At 35.0% G+C, this 21,619-nt stretch overlaps 1 protein-coding gene across 4 annotated transcripts in view; it reads left to right on the top strand.

Moving 5' to 3' along the window:
• Nucleotides 1-21,619, top strand: part of SLC25A21 (solute carrier family 25 member 21) — a 214,036-nt gene that overhangs the window by 145,249 nt on the left and 47,168 nt on the right. For all 4 annotated transcript variants that reach the window (XM_032444856.1, XM_032444857.1, XM_015865037.2 and 1 more), the window contains exon 3: nt 8,325-8,408. In XM_032444856.1, the coding sequence (XP_032300747.1) occupies nt 8,325-8,408 (84 nt within the window). The remainder of the gene's footprint in view (nt 1-8,324; nt 8,409-21,619) is intronic.

Below are 21,619 nucleotides of genomic sequence, written 5' to 3'. Positions count from 1 at the left end.
CATACAAAAAAAAGAATACACTAAGCTGTGATGGGATTTATCTCATCAAAAAACTTGAAGTGCTAATGAATCCTGAAAAAAATTAAACAACCCTTCAAAAATGCCTCCCCCAAAATCTTGTCAGAAAGCCGCAATGATTTTCCTGCCTTCTCAGAAGGAAAAGTGCTGTGCGATTACCAGAAGGGAAACTGAAATCAAAGCTTTGTTTAAAAACAAAAAAAAAGAAAGAAATACTTGGCTCCTTCTGTAGGAATTGTTGAAGAAAAAAGTATCTCTTTCCTGTGGGATATATATTTTCCTAAGTGCATATTATTTCAGTATTTAAACTGGAAGAGTTTATGAATAATGATTACTATTCATATTTAAGAGTAATTATTCATTTGAATCCTTCCTGTGGCTTATCAGATACATGTTTTGTTTTACAAAGCTGCTTGAAGATTTGCCTTTGTATCTTTTTGAAGTCATAAAGAATAACCTTACTTTTGATAGGCAGCTAAATTAGTCATTTTATCTGATATAATTGATCGCATAACAATTTTAAATGATTGATAAAATTTTCATACTTCTAAATTTTTCAAAGGCTATACTTTGACGAAGCTCAGTAATGGATTTCTTGATCTTAGTACTGGCACAGGGCACAAGAATTACTCTACTGGATTAGGCTAAATTCCATCTAATCCAACAGAGAATGGTCAAAATTTTTATAATAGCAATTCAACTAAGATAAGGAACTGGACTTTTTTTTTAAGCCGACACATGTTACACACAGAAATCAGCCAAACCACATTCTCATTTTATCCTGAATTGGGACTGGTTGCTGGAGCCTTTGTGTAATATAATCTAATATCTGACTTCTTGTGAAATCATTTCTAGTCATTAGTTTGTATTCCTCATCACTTTGTCTGTTGTTTCTCTATAAGCTGCTTTGAAGGAAAACATTCTAGACTTTATCCAAAAGTAATGAAAGCCAGACTTCTGTTGATGTATTAGGCCATCAGTAATTACCCATATGTAAAATCACAAGAAGAAACTTCATCATCTCTGACAATGCAAAATTATTCCTCATGCTGCCAATTTCAGTGCTTTGTTCTGCTTAGATAAATTACAAAAACTTACATAAATTTTAGGAAGTAGACATTACAGGAGGTTTCCAAAATGAAGTATCATTCTTAAAAGCAAAATGCTGTTTTTGCTGTTTCTGGTTTCTGCACATTCACCAGCATAACTAAACATTTTATATGCAATAAGACAGACAAAAATCACAGCAAGTCTTTAAAATTACACATCACTTTTACAGTTGCTACTTCCTAACCAGTCGTATCTTTATGAGATCGTAGAACCTCAACTGAGAGGAAAGGCTGGTACATTGGGAGGGCTGTGTAGGAGCTCAGAGCTGCCAATTGTGCCTTGGCAGTGAGAGACACGAGAGCATAGCAGAGCTCAGAGGCTGGTAGCTAAAGCCAGGTGCACCTGTGCAGTAGGTGGGGAGGACATCTGCACTGAGCCCCTTTTATACATTCACCCTGATAAGGAGCATATAAAAGTGTCAGCACAGGAAATCAGGAAAAGATACTGGAATTTTCTTTGAACATAAAATATACAGGACTCAGAAGTCAGCTAGATTGGAGCTCTTGCTCCTCCAGTGTCAAGGTACAGTGTACTTCCATTTCCAATGCCAAGTTTAAGTGAACAAAACAAAGGTTTTTCTGTTACCTGGTCAGCACTGAGCGCTGCCACTGTTGTCAGTATTTTAATCTTTCAATTAAAAGCAAACTTGAACAACACTGTTTCTCTGACCAACTTTTAATAAACCATGAAAGAATGGTAGTTTTTGTTTAATTATTTTTGTTGTTTTGAAGTCTACTACACACATGCACATGCATTTATGGAACGTGATTGCTAAAAATATTTAGGATTTTTTCTTAATTTCTGCTATATTTCATTCTCAGAAAGCATTAAATAATTTCTATCTGACTAATATATTTATTTTTGTTTTTAGGAGAGTTATCAGAAATTTGCGTTAAATCATAGAATCACAGAATGGCCTGGGTTGAAAAGGACCATAATGATCATCTAGTTTCAACTTCCCTGCCCTATGCAGGGCCATTAACCACTAGACCAGGCTGCCCAGAGCCACATCCAGCCTGGCCTTGAATACCTCTGGGGATGGGGCATCCACAACCTCCCTAGGCAATCTGTTCCAGTGCGTCACCACCCTCTGTGTGAAAAACTTTCTCCTGATCTCTAACCTAAACTTCCCCTGTCTTAGTTAAAACCACCCCCCCCCACTCCACCCCATTTCCTATCTCTGTTTAAACACTCCCTTCAAGTACTGGAAGACTGCAATGAGGTCTCCCTGGAGCCTTCTCTTCTAAGCTCAGTTCCCTCAACCTTTCCTCATAATAGAGGTGCTCCAGCCCTCTGATCATCTTAGTCTTCATCCTCTGGACCCACTCCAAGAGCTCCACGTCCCTCCTGTATTGGGGGCCCCAGGCCTGGATGCAGTACTCCAGTATTAAACAGTGACATGAGTAAATCTGACTTGCTTCTGGTAATGTTTGTTTTAACTAAATACTATCTTCTAAAGCTATATATTGAGGAAAATTTGTTTCTACCACTGTAACTGCTGTATACTTTGTGTAACGTACATAATGGAAAACTTAATGCAGTGTTAAGAGAAAAAAAAAAAGTAGCTCCTTATTAGTAACTGACAAAATATAGCTCTTATTTCTAAAATGCTTTATTACACTCTAGAGTTATACATAGTGCTGCTTTCTTTTTCCCAGTGATATTTGGTACACTGTGGGATAAATAAATCAGTGCATGTGAGAATTCGTCAGTTTGTATTTGGTAACTTGACTTTACCTTTCTATCCAATTATTGATGTTCTAACTTGTATGAAAGTAGCCTCTGCAGAGGATTTTGAGTATCTTTAGAATTATTTCCATTATTACTATTTTTTTCATCTCCAAAAATAAACATTCCTCCAAAACACATAGAAGTAAATAAAGTAGAAAGCATCGTGAATTGCAACTAAGTGAATAAAATTTTCAAGTTGGTAAATTTTGAAATCTGTTTTGATAATACTTCTCTTGCCATGATTCTAATAGAATAAATGTGAACTGTATGAAAGTAGATAAATTCTGTGGTTAGATGGAAGCAAATCAATATCTACAGTTGAGAATGATTGTGGTAAGGTCTGTTCTTCACCTGTTCTCTGTGTTACTACTTTATTGTACACGTATACGTTTTTTGCAATTATATAATCATCAAAGCAATACTGGAATGCTTAAAATACGACCACTGCAATGCCACAATTTATATCTTTACCTTTAAGTAATTGGGTTGTTTGTTTTGAAATCTCATACTTAGTTCTTCAACAACTCATATGATTTACTGTTAAAATAAGTGTCTGAATTATACTCTCAATTTAGTTATTAACCCTTAAGTAACATATGCAATGCAAAAAGCCTGAGCCAGAAAAACAAAATAAAATATATTATCAAGGTCCATTTTGCAGTGTGAGGTTTTGCATGAAATCTAAGCATCAGTAGATAGCTCTAACCAGTAGTAGCACCTGAATAAATGTTTAAGTTAGCATAGCAAAATATTCTTAAATTATGATGCAGTTATTTTTATTATAGATGTGAACTATTAAATGTTGTATATTTATATAGAGCTTCAGGCTATACATTCTTGATCAATTTATTCTACTAGGAATAACTACAGAGATGTGTCTGGAATCATGGGAATTACTGAAAGTACTGGAAAACTATAAATGTTGTTTTCGGCTTTCAGAATGCTGTACATTTGTTTAAAAGTCATTTTCAATTTAACATTGCACAGATCATTTAATTTGTTTTGTTGTTATGCCACATGACTCTTCTCTCTTCTTTATATCATCTGAACAGCTCAGCAAGTAAGATTATTTGCTTTGGTCCCAGTCTTGAGAGAAAAGTTAGGAGCTTTATTCAAAATAGAGTAGAACGTACTATAAAATCCTAACAAGATGTAAAGAGAGGGGAAAATACAGCTAAGTCTGCCACTCATTGGCAAGTACTGTGACATGATATAAAGTCTGCTTCTCTGAGTAAATGTTTTTCTTTCCCCCAAACTTTGTGGTCGAGAAACTTGTGAGCAGAACTGTATACAAGCACCAAGAAATTTTTTAATTTATGAATGAGGATGGGCTTTGTAATCCCAGTGGTGAGTCTGGTCCATAGCAGAGAATTCAGTGAATTTACCACACATTGCACTGTAGTTGTTCTATGTGGCTGGAATTAGCAGCTCACTTGAATATAGATATGAAATTACAGTTAATTCCTTTTAGATTTTAATGTCACTAAAAAAAATGTCAGCATGAATTTAAAATTTTTCTTCAGCCCAGAGCAGTAAATAGAAGGTAGAAGACTGCTAGGTAATGTTGGTAGTGATGAACAGAGTTTGAATGCTACATGTACAGTTAATTTAGTGGCAAAATCCACACGTTTTTGATGAGATGCTCAGCAAGCATGAACAAAAAAATTCATTGAGTAACAGAAGGAGAGAGAAAAGTATATATGTATTTATTTATTTATTTTCCTGAAAGAATAAACATCTCCTTCTGCTCTTGTAGATACAGATTGTATTAGAAAAGATTTAAAGGACTTCTGTAGGAATGCTACATTTAAAACAACTTTTAAACTTTTGCAGAAAAGCAGCCTATGGAATGAGTTTTTTCTAAAACCTGGAATAAAATACTGGCAATTATAAAACCAACAAAGTGCTGTAAGTTAGGCATTTGAAACAAATATGTGTGTTTGTGTAGAGCACAGTCGTCATTGCACAATTTGCATTACCTACTGTTGAAGGCCAAGTTACTCAGAAAACTGGTGAAAGGAGTTGAGCAACACAAGCAGTAGGGAGAGTGCTGACTAATGTGGATAAGCTAAAATGTCTTCAGGGATTTTGATCATGTTTCTGAATGCAGACACCGCATCTTGAGCAGGCCCCAAGACTTCAAATGAGTTTACATGATTTCCACTTTTTGATCCCATCCATGTCTCTTCTGGGCTAAGCAGGGAAGGACCTTGATGTTCTCTTTAAAAAGAGTATCAATACACTTTAGTATCAAATGTAGCTACCACAAAAGTGGTGTTCAGACTTGAGGGCATAAAAGACCAAGTCCCACAGGATGCTGCTGTGACTCAGAAGGGAGACAGTGAGGTCCCCGGTGGCTGGAAGGGCAAGAGGTGGGAACAACAGGGAGAAGTCTGGGGGCAGGCCGCAGGTCTGGGTAGGAGGAGGTTACCTGGGACCTAACACATTCCCATGGCTCTGCCAGCAGTGCCGAGATGGGACCTTCAAAAAACAGCCAAAAAAGAGAAGGAGAGAGAAGGAAGGCTGTTTGAGGGTAGTTTTTAGGGTGAGAATGCTGTCAGTAAAGAAACCCAGTGGCTTGTGATGCTGGTGGTAGAAATAAGCAGTCTGCCTTGCTGTCCGTTCAGTGCATCACTGATTGACGACTGCACATGGTGCCTTTCAGACATCAAACTGACAAATTAGATCAGAAATTAGTGCACTGATTATATATTAGTTTATTATTTTTGTTCTAGCAAAGCTGGTATCTTGCAAGACAAGCATCCAGTTTTCAAAGAATGCACAAAATCCAAGGGGTTTATAATGCTTTTAGAAAGAAATGGACTTGAAGCAGAGAAAGCCATTATGAATCCCCCGGTTGTATTTATTCCTCTAAACAATCATTAAAATCAGGCCAGATTGTTTTCTGAAGTGAATGCTTTCACTCGTGTATTAATAAGATTATTAATACAGGCTGCTGCCTCCAGAAAAACTAACAGACATTTTTTCAAGTCCTCCTTGAGCTTCTTATAACAAGTGCTGGTGAACAATTAGCTAGTTCATTAAGAAGTTACACATGATTTTATTGAGGAAAACAATTCTGAATCAAAGAATCCAATTCGCAGATATAGGTTGAAGCACATAATTGGCATGTATTTTAGGATCGCTGTTAAAGCTATAAAAAAGATTTACTAGGGAAGGAATGGATCCAAAAACCCTAAAGGAGGGAATATGTTACTCGTGACTCAGTGTTACAAACGGACTCATTTAATGCTAAAGTCTTATCTATTTTAAAACAAAATGAAAGAAAATAAAAATAAATGCAAAACCCTTTTATTTTACTTTTTAGTAAGAAGTAGACCTTGTGTTTCTTCATCCGAAACAAAAAATTACATATTTTATTTTTCATGTATTTTGTTAAGATTTTCAGTATTGCTATCAAAAATGTATTTTTAGTAAATCATTTAAATTTGAGAAATTGATGAAGTATAATTGTAAAGCCAAATTATATAATATACTTTCACTGTGTTGTTGAGATGCACAGCAAGTGATTAATGCTGTCGTTCTAGAAGCACATGTTCATGCGCACATAACTGGGAACTTGTATATGTTTTTGAAAGATAAACTTGAGCATTTGCAGGGCAAGAGGGAAGGAAGGTGGCTTGTTCTGAGGATGCTTTAGAAACAATAATGCTTTCTTCTGAATTTACAAGTCAGCTGAATCTTGAAACTTGAGAAAAGCTTTGGGTTAAGAAAGCTTTCCTTTTGAAATAAGCACATGAGAACAACTAATTTACTGATTAATTTCTGCAAAATTTCCTTAAATAAAATAATGACATTTTTGCTTTTGAAGTGAGAGGTATAAATAATCAAGTTCTGAATATATTCAGATTCGATTAGAGCCTATTTTCTGTGGTAATATTGGTTGTTTGATTACCACAGTGTAAAAACTTCTGTAGCTGATATTACTGTTGGACTTCGTGCGATGACACTGAAGCATTTCCAACTATTAGCCTTCCCCAGGGTTCTTTTCAGACAAAATGTTATGCATCAGCTCTTATTTGAGCGTAATCCTATTGAATAGGATTCTCCTCTCTGCCAACTTGGCAGCACATTCTCCTGCTAATAAAAGAGGTTACCCCAGATAGAGATCCCAGATGTGCCTGAACTACTTTTATTAGGACTATGGAGGGGCACAGTGTTTCCTTCTGACTGTTTTCAAAAAAGGTGTGGGCTTGCTTTCATAACTACCCTAAGAATTGTATTACATCATTGGCTTTTTCCACAAAGTGAATAAAACTTTAGATGTGTTAGCACAGAACACAGCTTAGGAAACACTGATGTTAAAAACAATAAATGACTTTTATCCCAATATAAACACTGATTGGATCCTATTGAATTCTGGTGAGAACATAACCACTGCCGTTTAACACTGAGTTAAAAATATCTTCATACCTCTGTATTTTAATGAGAGCTAGTGCGATAATCAGAATAATTAACAATAAATGCTTCTAAGAGAGCAATGGATATTACTTTTTCAAAATAAATGTATATATGTAGAAAACATTTGCTGATTAGAATTCTTATTGTACATAGTGATAAAAACAATTTACCAACTGTCTGATAGAGGGCTCTTGCAGACTGGAATTGCTTATATCAGTGTTCATTTTGTTTGTTGCTTGGTTTGAATTCCATATAGTAATCTCAGAAGTTGTAAGAGATATTTTACTGCAAAAAAATGTATTTGAAATTTATCCATGCTATTTCACTGAGTGTCTTGTCTGCAGTTTTAGAACTGCAGTAAGTAGGATAATTTAAATGGCATATTGAATTAAATAATATAGTTTGTCACTCCTACTGTTGCTATTCAAGAATTGTGCATAAAAATACGTTTACAATTGTAAATCAAAAGCTTGATTTTCCTTTCCAGGCCTTTCTGTTGAAATTTTTATTGTTGCAAAAACATGAATGGAGAAAACAGTTTTAATTAAAATAATCCTTTGCTTTATTATTTGTCTTCTTCATAAGCAGTGAAATTGGTGCTGTCTCTGATTGTTTTTTGTTGTAATTACATCAGTTGTAAAAAGAAAGAAACTGCACAGTGGATTCACATGGCAGTATTCCATTTCAGATTTTCAAAAACAGGGTTTGATTCAAAGGCTCCCATTAGTTTCAGTGGGCTTTGGATCAGGCACAGGGTTAACAGCTTATTTTTCAAACAACTAGAAAGAGGTGTAAATGTCAAAGGTGATTGTTATACTGTGAGTTCCATAAACTGCAAAAAAGCTACTACTGAAGCTCTATTTTTCCTTAGTTTAACAGCTTCTATGAAAATAGTGTTAATAAGTACATCAGGAACAGTATCTAATAATGAATCAGATACATAAAAATACCTTTAAAACTCCTTTTTTATAATAATTGGAAAGTTAAAAGTGACTTAAAATCCCTAACTTCTCATGCTGTGATGTAAATTGTATTTTTTTTAGGTTCCAAATTCAAAGAGGGAAAACTGATCCTACCAGTTACAAGAGCCTGGGGGACTGTTTTAGGACTATTTTCCAGAGAGAAGGGTAAGCGTATATGTTTTTAAAATTGTCAATTTTATGTGACCTTTTTTAATTACCCATTTTCCAGACATTAGATCCTCTTTATATTCCACTCTTCATGCAACTGCCAGAATTCGGCAAACATTTAGTCCTACGTAATGATCAAAATGTAAAAAGCCCTAGCATTTCTTACACTCACAATCCCAAATTTTGCCATTAGGATATATTTAAGGACTGTGATGAACAGCTGTGCAGAAATATTTGAGTAAACTCTGCTTCAGTGCTGGGAGTTGGAAGGCCACAGCAGTGCATTTTGATGTCTAGGCTCCTATATCCTGTTTTCCTGGTTTTCTGAACTAGCTCTGCCTGAGCTTGAGTTGAGTGAAGTTCTTGTTTCCAAGCTCTGATGAACAGGTATTCCCAGTTAGCTGTGGTATGCAATGATTCCAAGACTTCTGTGAGTAAAATTCCACAACTTTTCAGTTGGACAGAATATAGAAGAGGATTTATGGCCCTTAGTCACCTGAATCAAACTGGCTTCAGACGGTACCAGTGCTCTCTGAGCCACAGCTACTCTAAGGGATGTGGGCTCTGATCCAGAGCGGCATTTAAATACGTGCTTAATTTTATGGGCAGTCCTGTTAAAGCCAGCGAATGTAATGGGACTGATCATATGCTTAGTTAAGCCTGTTATCCACAGGAGCTCTTCAGGAGCTAGCCTTTAATCAAGGTGGCTCTAATTAGTCAATCCCAGTTTAGAGTAGCTGGTAGACTTTCTGTAAGAACTTTGCAAACATAATTGCAACCTTTTTTTTGTCCATATATTGATGAAAATGGAGTTGTGCTCATAAAGAGCACTACAGATACCACATGTGGAGGCAGCATAAGTACAGCAGATTTCTTGTGTCTAGAAGTAGCACTGGAAAAGCAGAGGCAAAAGTAGCAGTAAAATTCAAGAACTAGACACATTTTTTTCTTGCAGTGATAATTAGCTAAACTACACCGCATAAGTATATAGGTATAGAATTAGATTTGAATTGCTAAGGGGAGATGTAGAGATGTTTCACAAAGGTGTTACAGGGGGGAATTGTCACATTTGCCCTTATCAGTGGTAGATTTATTTCTGATGAAAGACTATATGCTGTGCATTATACCTACAAAGTGCTGAAAAGCCTAAAGCTAAAAGGACCAAAAAAATTATAATCTGTTGCTTCTGGGGTTTTCTAAATTGAGTTTGTTCCTTCTAGAAAGATTTCTTATGTTTTCTCAGTAGAAAAGTAGTAATATTGATTTTCATGTCAATCTATTTTTTTTCAGAACTAGATTCAATATTTAAATCAATGAGCATTAAGTCTATTGATCAAACTCACTGTTATTTTTAGATTATTGAACAAGTCTCAAAATGTAAATTTAGCAATGGGGAGACGTGTCTGGAGAAAGAGTATAAATAAAGAGACTGCTTCCAAGCTAATTTATATAGGATCTTACTTGATTGCCTATATGCTTATATTGTATAATTAAATGTTTGTAAAACACACATGCATAAAATAGTAATAGGACGCTGAAAGTTTCAATATACCATGTATATATAATATAGTTGTCTTATTTTATTGGGGAAAGGAAATAAATGCTGTACCTTTCATTATTTTTTTTTTTTTATATATATATTCTACTTTTCAAATACTTCTTAGAGGTATAGCTATGTCCATTCAATGGATTTGATTTCATTTTTGCTTTCCCAGTGGTCAATGGGATGTATCAGTATGCTATATAACACACATTAACTTTTTGACTATGGAGAAATGCTGAAGGGTCTGAATAAAGTAATCATTTGTGGATGAGCTTCAGAGAGGAAAGATGAATGCCTTGGGCTTTTTTCTGTGTAATGCATATGTCGCAATACTTGAACATAATTAGATTTATTTATTTATTTTTTAATTTATGAGTATCAAGGCTTGAAACTTTAACCAGGAATGAAAGATAATTACATGAAATTGTTATAGATTTAAATAATAACTGAGCAGGGACTTGCACCAAACTTCTATCAGGGTAGAGCTAATGGAAAATTTACCTACCAATTGCAAATTTAGACTATACTGATGTAAAAAACAAACAAACAAACATAAAAAAGGCAAATTCTTCTGAGTACCTACTTTTGTCCAGAAAGTTAAAGACAGAAAGTTACATAATATTAGTCATCAGTAGTCATGACAAGGCAAAAAATAGGAGAATCTCAGATATGATATAATCTTAAAGGTTGGCTAACAGTAAACAAAAGTAATCAACTACATAACGTACTTGTCTGAATACTCAAATCTGTTATTCCCATCTGTGCAAGCTATCCAGATTCTGAAGCTTGGTGATTATGACACTTCAAGAGAAATGAGAGAGATTACTGTAAAATCTTTAAATTAGTGAAAACCTTCAACCCAAATATCCTCTCCTTGGCTGGCCACTAAATTGTACAGAAGAGAGCACCAGAAATGGCTTCATATTTAGATACCAAGCAAACAAAAACAACGCATGAGGTATTCAGAATTGAGATTCTGAAGATTCCTTTTTTTTTTTTTCCCCCCCACAAAATATTAGAAATTTTTGAAAGAAAAAAATACAGGAAAAAGAAACAAAAGAACAAACAAAAGACCTACAAAAGCTCTCTTCCTCAAGCTCAGAAACTTTGTAGAGCTAGTTGAATAGAAATAAATTTCCTCCATGGGGATCCATCCCTTGAACTCTTTTCTTGTCATACAAGAAAATGGGGGCCACAAAACCCAAAATTTAATTGAGACTCGCTGAAGGAAAGCCTAGCCTAGTGGAGTGTTGAAGGTCACATAGATTTCTATTGAAAGGAGTTACAAGCACTCACAACAGGGCTCTTGTGAGCTTGTGTTGGAACCTTCCAGTTGCTGCCAATTGCAAGGAGACAACAGCTCCACGAATCCTCTCTGAGCAACCTCTGCTCAATTATGTTCACTAGGAACCTTTCCTCTGCATTTCTCTGGTTTCACTTACAAGATGCTGCAAGTATTGACAGATCTTTGACAGCAGAGGTAAAACCACCAGGAGTATATCTGTTTATTGAGGGGTGACAGCTTTATAGCCAACATAAAAATAATCTGATGTTTATTGAGGAAAATGTTTGGATAGAGGATTAACTGAAACCATTAATAGTGAAAAGTTTTTATTCTTTTTAGGTCCTACAAATAAGAGATAGACCATGTTAGATGACTGATTTTTGTATTGTATTTTTGACATCTTCACTACCTTTGTATTCACTTGCTTCTTTGAAAATGCATATGAAATGTAAGAATAAGCCAACAGTATAGCTTTATATTAAAGACACATGGTGTTGTGTCTTGTAGTAGAAATGGAAAACTGTGCCTATCAGCACTATCTTAATTTAGAGTAGCACTAAAATGATAGTTGATGTTAGAGTCCGTAAACAACTTTGTTAATATAAACTTAAATTTTCATGGGCTCATAATTTTAACAATAAATGTTCTGGCTTATAGCTGGCTTTTTTTGATAGGCAGTTGGTAAGGAAACTTGTTACTTTTCTCATATGTTGGTTAGCTGGCCTGAAATAGAAAGGGTAGTAGCATCCTGGTTTCTAACTCAACATTATAGTAAGTTACAGTTTAAAGTGCTGTTAGTTTTCTTAGGACTAAGATGGTCCTAGGAAACTGAAAAACACTATAATCATTGATCATTTGAGATCTCATTACTTCTGCTGAGTTATTTGACTATTCATGTTGAATTTGGTTTGGAAAGAAACCTCCCAATAAAATAAAATAAAAAACCCAATAAGCTTTATAACTACTTCTGTCTTTTCAGTGTGGTCTTACCACTCAGTTATACCTATAAGTGCCTATATGACCACACACCTTTCTTTTACTAAGCAGCACCCTGACTCATACTTTAGTGGGATTAGGCTTTCAAGCTACATGAAACTTGTTAGCTATGGGTGGAGCAGGTGGGAGAACAGCCAAGGCTAAGCGGGAGCTGAATGAATGATGAGTTGTCAGCAAACGTGCAGAAGCTGGGGTATTCCTGGCTTATGTGCTACCAGCGATAATTCATTAATTAAGGAATTTGCTAGCACTCACACTTGTCCCATCACTACCCCTTTGATATCTGTTGTGGTGATAAGTGCCTGGGCGGGGGGGGGGGGGGGGGGGAGATGATGATGACTCTATTACTTCTAATTGCCAGCAGGCAGGGAAGGAGGGGTTGCAGGACTACCAGCCCTGCAAACAAGCTCTGGTCTCTTATACTCACCAGCACTCTTTGCTGCCCATTCCTGGGCAGCTGTATGTCTGCTCTTCCAGATGGGCTGAGGAGGCATTTCAAATAAATATCAAATAAATGTTATACAAGTACAAATGGTTAGCTACCTCATGCACGGATCTTTCAGTGAAATAGCCTACAAGGGAAGTGTGACATGGTTAATCATGCAAACAGTCCCCTTTCCCATCTACAAACCCATAATACTTGCTAAAACGACAGTGAAGATACAAAATATAACCCAAATAATAAATAAATAATAAATGTAACCCAAATAAATATAACCCAAATAATTTCCCTACAAACTCATAATACTTGCTAAAATGACAGTGAAAATACAAAAAAGGGCACTACAGCATCAAAATATCTCTCTGTACCTATTCTGAGTCCACTTAGTCCATAGTCAATAGTGTATCTCTCTTTATCCTACTCTATGCATACAGGAAGCATAAACAACACAGCTGTTTCCAGTGCCATTTACTCACACTTCACCCCTACTCTTACTCCATGTAGACTTACATATAATATCATACTTATTTGAGCTTACTGTTTTCAGTTTTGTTTGATTGTCTATAGTTTGTTTGCACTTGCATCTTAAAACCATCATTTGTGTTTTTAACTTGGATGGGCATTAAGCCATAAAATGTATGTGATGGAACAGTCTTGGGTAACATTATCATTAAGATTCCTTTTAAATTTGGAAGAGAAAGGCAGAAATGTTAGCCGACAGATTTCTGAGATTATTTGCTGTAAAACTGATTTATATTATGCTTGCAAGATTTTAGATTGAGCATTGCCACAAAGGATGATCTTTAGTTATTTGAAGTTGATGTGTATTGTGCTTTCTCCTGTAAATTAAGGTTCATAACTGATATTTAAATTTTGTCCCATTTCCCAGTAAAAACGGCAAAAGTCTTAGGAAATTTTAATCCCTGGTAAATTTTTAAAGTGCAAATATGCATATATGCATACCTATTTGTAAAATATTCATACATTCTTTTAGTGTCTTTGTAGTTAAAATGACCCTGTTCATAATTCAGAGAAGTTTTGCCAACAGTCCCAAGTGACTGGATGCTTTTACAGCACTGGTCAGCCATGAAACAAAGCTGAAAACCATTCTTCTAATCTACAGGTCTCAAATCACCTTGCTGAAAAAGGAAGCATCATCATCTTATTTGTACGGTTAAGGATACTGGGGTGTAAAGTGCCAGACAGTAGAATAGATGTGAACAGGAGGTTGAATACAAATGTTTCTCATGAAGCAGCCTGACACCATGTAATTTGTTTGCCTCACAGTAACATGTTAATATCTGAGCCCTTTGGAATGTATGAGTTGGACAAATAATTCATAAATATGAACACTTTTGGGGCAGTCTGTTTTGTGGCCTTCTTTGGAGCTGGGTGCAGTTTTAGGCCTGTAGCCAGATATCCTGACAGCAAACCCAGTGCCCTGCCGGATGAGCTGCACTGTCTGCAGGCAGCCAGAGCACTTACACCAATGTTACTGTCAGCAGGTTTTCATCATCCTGCTCAAGCAGCAACTCTCTGTTCCTCACCATCAGTTCCCTACCCCCATCTTCATATGTTAACACTTGAAAACATAAGAAATGGCTCTGGAATGTGAAAAACTTTTATTCCCAGTTTTATGTGTGTAGTTTTCTGGAATACAATGAGGTTGCACTGGTGTCACTGCAAGCAGCATTTGGCCAACCACAATTTTATTACTGACAGACAGACATTTTACTTGCAAAACCTGATCTGGTATATATAGCAACGCAGTAAACAGGGACACTTTTAGAGAATCACTTCTGAGGATCAGATGCCTTAAAGATGAAGCACATGCTCTTTTATTTCCCATAGGAAAAGAACATGATAAAATTATGTAAATCTTATAAGCACCTTAGAAGTGAAAAGGCCAGGCCTTAACTGGTTTTAGTTGTTACTGTTTGCTTAGGCCAATTTATGCTGGATATCTGTTTTGTGTTTTTAAAGGTTCAAACCTTTTTTTTTTAGATTTCAAATATTTTCAGATTGTTTTAATCTTAGAGTTGCAGTTCCTTATGTGTCTACGTGTTCTACTAATATCACATAAATATAGCTTTTTATATGGTTTTATTTATAGCAAAAGCTTCTGTAGTGCTTGATTTGGAAACAGGTGACTGCATTATAAAATTAGAGTAGCAAGGAGATAGTCACCAAGGATTGTTCACAATCTGCCTTTATCTGCTTTACTTAGCAATATACAAGCAGAGCTTTAATTTTTAGTCCTTATGATGCAAACATTCAAAAATATTTATCATTTTACCACATTCATTTCTTGCTGGATTCAGGTATATTTGTTATATTGCTTAAAAAGGTCAATGTGATAATTACACTTTTTTTAAAAAACATACTTGAGTCTAGAGGACAGAAAATATTATACTTTCTGCAACATCATGTTCTCTGAGGGTGAAGAACATCACTGCCAAATACTCCTGCAGGCTAGAGCTCACACCTGGGATCTCAGTGGGGACAATTTTGCCCCCCTTTGGGCTGCAATATAGTGCCGAGCCCTGAGCCAGCAGCACTCAGTGGAGAGCAGGCAGACGAGATGCTAAGCAGAGCCATCTAGAGTTGGGAAGCTGGGAAGGGCTCTCACACTGCTCATCATCCATCTCCAGGGCTTCCTTGGCTCGCCCAGACCTGTGAGAAAATTCTCATCTAGTGAGCTAAGAGATTTCAGGTCAGAAACTGAGGCACTGCCAGCAGTGGTCACAGGCAGGCTGCGTGTCCTCTGAGCAAAGATGTATACGAATTGCTGTTTCAAGACTGAGAGGCTGGTTTCTACACAAGTCCTATTTCTGTATTGTGCTGCTTCACATCCTTGTGCAGCTTTCCATTTCTGGAATGTCATACATATATTCTGCCACCAAAATGAAAGATTTATAAATAAAGACCACAACTGCTTCTAGGTGTGACTGAGGGATGGGGGATCTCTCTAACCTAGTCCTGTGCAGTGCTGTCAGTCTCAGCTGCAGGTAGAGGAAAAGAGCTGAAATCCACACCCTGCCCTCTTTCCTATCAAAGGTAACAGCTTTAAAATCTGCTTTGTGTGACATTGTCAGTAGTCAGCTGTCAAAATTAACTGTGTCTCTTAGGTAAATCTAGCCATTATTGGTTAACATTTCATAAACGCAATCACATATGCATCTTGAAATACAAAATTAATTTCAGTTATGCATTGCAGTTCTTTTAGAGGCAAATTGTTTACTTCTCTGTGATTTGTGATTCTAGTAGCAATGAATCGTTAACCTATTCCTTAAAAGAAAAATTCCACTCTACCAAGGGAAAAACAGTGACCAGAGAACAGATAAATCACTTTTATATCCTTGGAACAGCTGACTTTACACTTTTATTGCAGTGTTTGAAAAAGCATCTTTTCATCTGGAAGGAATCAGTTTAAAATGTGATTGTCAACACAACTAAAGCAGCTTTCTGTTTAAAATGGCTGCTCGCAAAGATTAGAACTGTAGTTTTGCCAGGATTTTCTTTACAGACATTAGTTACTGGGACCAAGAGATTTTAGATGGGATGTTCACAGGAAATACCTGGCAGACAGCGTAAAATGCAAAGTAAAGCATTTTTATTTGGATTGTAGGAAGCATGTATGTGAAAATGAGCAACAGTTTTTCAGGTCAAAGCCTTCTTTTTAAAGTACAAGTCTGTAAGTTGTAAACTGAAGAAGAAAATATTAAAAATCTAGATCATTTTTTTCAAATCCTGACCTAAGAAATCAGATAACATACATTTAGTACATTTCTTAGACTGTATTTTGTATTTATTGATAATGATGCTGCTATTCTGTTCTTTAATTTGCACATGTTTATTAGGACTAACATCATTTTCTTCACTTGTTATGTCCAAAAACAAAGCTTTGTCTCATTTAAATCAATCATTTTGATAACCATAGTCCTCAGTTCTTTATGTATAACTCATTCATTTCAGTCCCTCAAATATTTAATCTTTAAAAGATGCAGGTGAAAATCTTATGCAAAATAAAGCATCACATTTACGGATAAAACATTTTACTTCAGGAATAATTTGAGCTTTACACTATACATTTTGCTCATCACTTTAGTTTGTAAATTATGAAAATGTAATAAGATTATGCTTTTAAGATTGCCTATCAAATAGGTACATTTTTTTCAATACACATCATTTTCATGTTTTCAAGGCAGGTTAGTTATATGTTATATTTAGCATTTTTATTAACAATTTTATATTATTCCGTATGCTTAAAATACATTTCCTCTTTTTGGTTTGTTTGTTTGTTTAATACTGTGTTACTTCAGCTTCTATTTAAAAACTGTAAGATGAATACTATTATATGATGAACTTTTAAAATGTATATTCATGAGGAAAATGTTTTACGGAGACGTAAAGCTGCCAGTGCAGCTGTCAGTACTGGGTGTGCTGATTGTTCTCTCTAACACCATCACCAACTGCTCTTCTGTTTGAAATATTCATTACCCCCGTTGATGGTTTTTTGGGTGTTATGCTTCACATTCCACAAGAAATCCAGTAAACTATATGCTGGGAATATCTGTGCTTGACCATGGAGGAAAAGATATTCATCTAAATAAATACAAAAATAATAATAGTAATAATAATAATCCAGGTGAAAAGGCAATGTAAATCTATGAATATTTGGCAGTTACATATAGTTTATTTTCAATTGAATGTGTCTTAAATTAAAAAAGGTTAAATGAATAATTAGCATTACATACAGAAATATTTTGGAAAAGTATATTTTCTGTAGAATGCTAATTCAGATTTCAAGACACATTGCATTCCGTCTGACTCTGAGAATCAAACTGAAAGACAAATCATTCACTTGCCTGTCATGCCAATCGCCTCTCTGAAGAAAATAAAATTCTGAATACATGTGATGTGGGGATTTTTAGCTTTCACATTCTTTGTTTCTGCAGTCTGTTGTTCTTTGCTGTACAAAAAAAATATAATAACTTTAATGTAGTAGAAATAATTGTAATTGATTGTAAAAAAATGTCTGCATCAAATGTGCTGTACATATAACTTGCTGTGCCTTCTTAAAGGAATGCACGCATATAAGCACAAAAAAAGTGTGCTGTTGCATTCTGTCTTACTGTATAGCGTAGAAAGTTCCTTTCACGGTTAGCAAGCTGACACTCCATAGTAAATTTCTGAAGCTTTCATGCAGTGTATGGGGCAGTAAGTCTCACTGAAAGATTGGCTCCAGTTATGAATACAAGATCAATTCCCATCTGGGCAGAAATACTTTTTTTTTTTACAGCTTGCCTTCACTGTTTGTGTATTTTTGCATATTTTGGCTATGCCTGAACTTGTGCATCCACTGCTCTGTAGCTGAATGTCATGCATTGGGCATCTCAAGTACAGCAAGATTTTGGGGGCGTTCTTTTAATCTGATAAATTGGATTTTCCATAAAATGTAGACACTTTTGCATCATAGGAATTTGGTAGCCAATACTCAATATTTAATCATTGTTTTCTGTAGCAATTGAACTCCACAACAGGAACAAATAGTTTTATGAAATATTTCTATGCGCCAGATGCTTCCTAGTGTAGATACAGGTTCAGTTTACTTACTGTTCTTATCATTTCTTAATAAAATTCATTTCTTAATTATTTGAGTCCTTCTTAAAAAGTATATATACATATATACTTATATATATATATATATATGTATATCCCATCTTAATGGAAATATTTTATTTGCAAAACCCTATTTTATAAGAAAATCCATTTACAAGTTCTACTTGTTTCTTCAAGTAAAAATAGAAGTGTAAATAGCTTTCTTCATAAAATAGTTCATAATTTCAAAAAATTCCATGGCTAAGCAGGTTTTTATATAATTTTTATTTGGAAATGTCTAGGAATTGTCATTTAACATATAGGCAGTATCTTTTGTCATTGCCATTTAATCTGTGATTTAGAAGAATCAATTTTGTGGATAAAAGTAAAATACTGACATGCATCTGAGCCTTTGTTTCAGTGTTGCCTTACATAAAATGTCTTTACTTTTGAAAGTACAAAGAAAAATTGCTTTGGTAATCTTCAGATTTGCATGCTTATCAGTTTACAATATATTAAACTATTTCATCTCTTTTTAAAATGTTTTCCTAATAAATTGGTAATTCAATTAGAAATTCATTTAAAAAAATAACATAGTTCTTTGTAAAGACATACATAAAAAGCAAGCCAGAACTTTAATGTACATTACAAAAATTAAACATTAAAATTAAATAGATTGTAAAATTTTAAGAAAAATAAATTAGCTCCATCAGTATTTCAAAAGCACATTTCAATAAATTGTAAATAATATTTTTTCACATTTCTAATAGTTATTTTTATACTTTGTGGTTATATTTTTATACCTCAAAAATTTTACACAATAATGCTTTTATTCAAATTACAACTTTTATAAGCTGACTCAAAAATTTTAGAAATTTTATCTAATAAAAGAGGAAGAGGCAGAAGGATATGATGTACTCATGAGAACAATTATAGTGATTTAAAAGGTGAAAGAATGTCCAGTGAAAAATGTCATATGGGAAAAGTTAACAGTCCTTGCAAAACGCTCAGAATTAATTGCAAGAAAGTTGTATTGTTTATCCCATTGAAAGGTTTGGGAAAATGCAGCTTGAGAAGTAGCTCTTTCTCAGTTACTGTGAGGGAATGCTTGGAATTTTGTCTTTCTACCAAAAAGGATTGGCTTTCCCTTGATTGTCATCAGTTTGCTAGGTTGTCCTGCTATTTAAGCTATTAGAGACTGGTGTGCTGCTTGGTCTCAGGTGATCCATAAAAAGGAATGAAGCCTTGGGAAGGTAAACCATCACCAGACTGGCTCGGTGTCTCAGCCTTCCATGACGGAAGCTCTTTGTTGAGAGTTGTTGGCAATTACAGCAGTTTCCAACTGAAGATAAAGAGCCAGAGTTCTCAGATAATGCCCTCGATCACACACCTGATGACAGACTCCTGCATGCAAGTTTTTTCAGGTGCTATGTTTGCTCAGTAATCCTTCAGTGCCAATCTTTTCTAAATGGTGAGCAAGTCCCGTCAGTAATGGACATCAGCCATTGAGCTTGTAATATTTGTCATATATCAGGTTACAGCTTTGTTACTGCAGTCTGATGAATGGATGCTGTTATGCTTAGAGAAAATAAAGAAGTGCTATAAATTTAGCAGTCAGTAGTAAATGAGTTGCTACTTTAAGGGCCTGATTCACATCCTTCTAAAGTCAATGGAAAGTATGCTGTTGACTTTATGGTCTTCATATCAGTCCTTTAATTTTCTTTATCTATTAAGACATTGAACTCAAGGCTGTCATGAAAATATTTTCCCATTCCTCGCTGTATATGGTTTTACACCTAAGTAGTAACTTTAATATAAATCTTCCTTTATGTCTTACAGTTTATGTCCTGCACAAATGGTTTGATTTAAGATTGAACTGTAAAGAGAGTTTATCATAGAATCTGATAGATTTCACATGAAGGAATGAAAACAGGGCTTGAGGAGTTAAATATTAACACAGTATTTCCTCTTTTTATTTTGTTTCTTTTTTCCATAATCCTTCTTATTCCTATACTAGATTTTGAAGACTGTGCTCTGATTTTATACTTCATTTACTTATTGGCATTATTCTGATGAAGACAGAGTTAAAAAAATTTTGTAGGCCTTTAAAATCTGTCCTTGACCAAAAATTGTTTCATGCAGATTTTGTTCGAAGTTCAGGTGGTGGCCAAAGCATTTATAATTCATTAAAATCCTGTCTGGTGTCATATAAATAATGAATTTATGATAATGGAAAAAAAAAAAAAAAAAAAAAGCAACAACAAAAAAGAATGTTTTAAGCCAAAATCTATTTGAGTGTCAGACCTTATTTTTTACTAACGTTGTCGGCACAACAGTTTATGATGGCTAGAGGCTAGTAGGGTGTTTATTCTAGCCACAGCCATAAAGGTTCCATGTAACTGCTTACTTCCTAGGTAGTATGGTTTCTATAGCAATTCCTATTTCAAATGACATAATGAATAGCCTTCTTTTGGGAGATAAACTGTTGTGATGATGTAGACAATGTTATAATACTAATAAAACTAATAATCCCTTGAAGTCTACAGAAAATTGCCAGACAACGCCCGTTTTCTTACTCCAGTTAGTGGCAGTCTTATACAGATACACTTCCTTCATTATTTTTATATATTCTTCATTTGCTCTCCTTTATGCTATCATCTCTAAATCTCAAAACAAAGAAGTAAATTAGTATTGAGCGCACATGTTGGGAAAACAAAAGAAAAAAAAAAAACAGTGGAAAAGGAGTAAGGAAGGAGATGGACACTGAAATATCCATAGTTTTTTTGTGTTAACTGTTGGGATATTTCCTCCAAGAAGTACATTCTTAGCATGTGTCTGACATAGACAGAATCTGGGGAGCTCTTCTAGCCAGAGGGAAGGGGAGAGGTCCATACCAGAAGGTGACACAAAGACAGATGAGGAAGAACAAAAATTTCCGGAAGTAGTTCTGAAAGGGTACAATGTAAGATTAAGGCAATATGAAAACTGGAATGTATACTTTCAAGTTCATGTAGGCAATGAGATTTGTTTTTCAATAGACTGAATTTAAATGCAGATTACTCAAAGTGTGCTAGTTCAGGTTCTTATTTTAAAACTGAAAAGAAATCTGGGATTTTTGACAAGTATGTGTTGTTGCTACTTTCCTATTACTTAGAAGAATCCTTGATTCCTTCTGTTCAGAGTAGATTATTTCATTCAAAATGGAACTCAAATTACCTTTCAGAGCATAGCACGTAAATTTGATTCTGTCCTGCTGAGTGTTCATTACAGTACCATGGGCTCCATTTAACCACTGTACTCTTTCTACACTCATTAGTGACCTTCAAAATTGCAGATTATTT

This window comes from Coturnix japonica, chromosome 5 (assembly GCF_001577835.2).
Source record: "Coturnix japonica isolate 7356 chromosome 5, Coturnix japonica 2.1, whole genome shotgun sequence".
In the NCBI taxonomy this organism is placed as follows: domain Eukaryota; kingdom Metazoa; phylum Chordata; class Aves; order Galliformes; family Phasianidae; genus Coturnix; species Coturnix japonica.
Note: the sequence above shows the minus strand (reverse complement) of the source record. Positions and strands in the feature narration are given on the sequence as shown.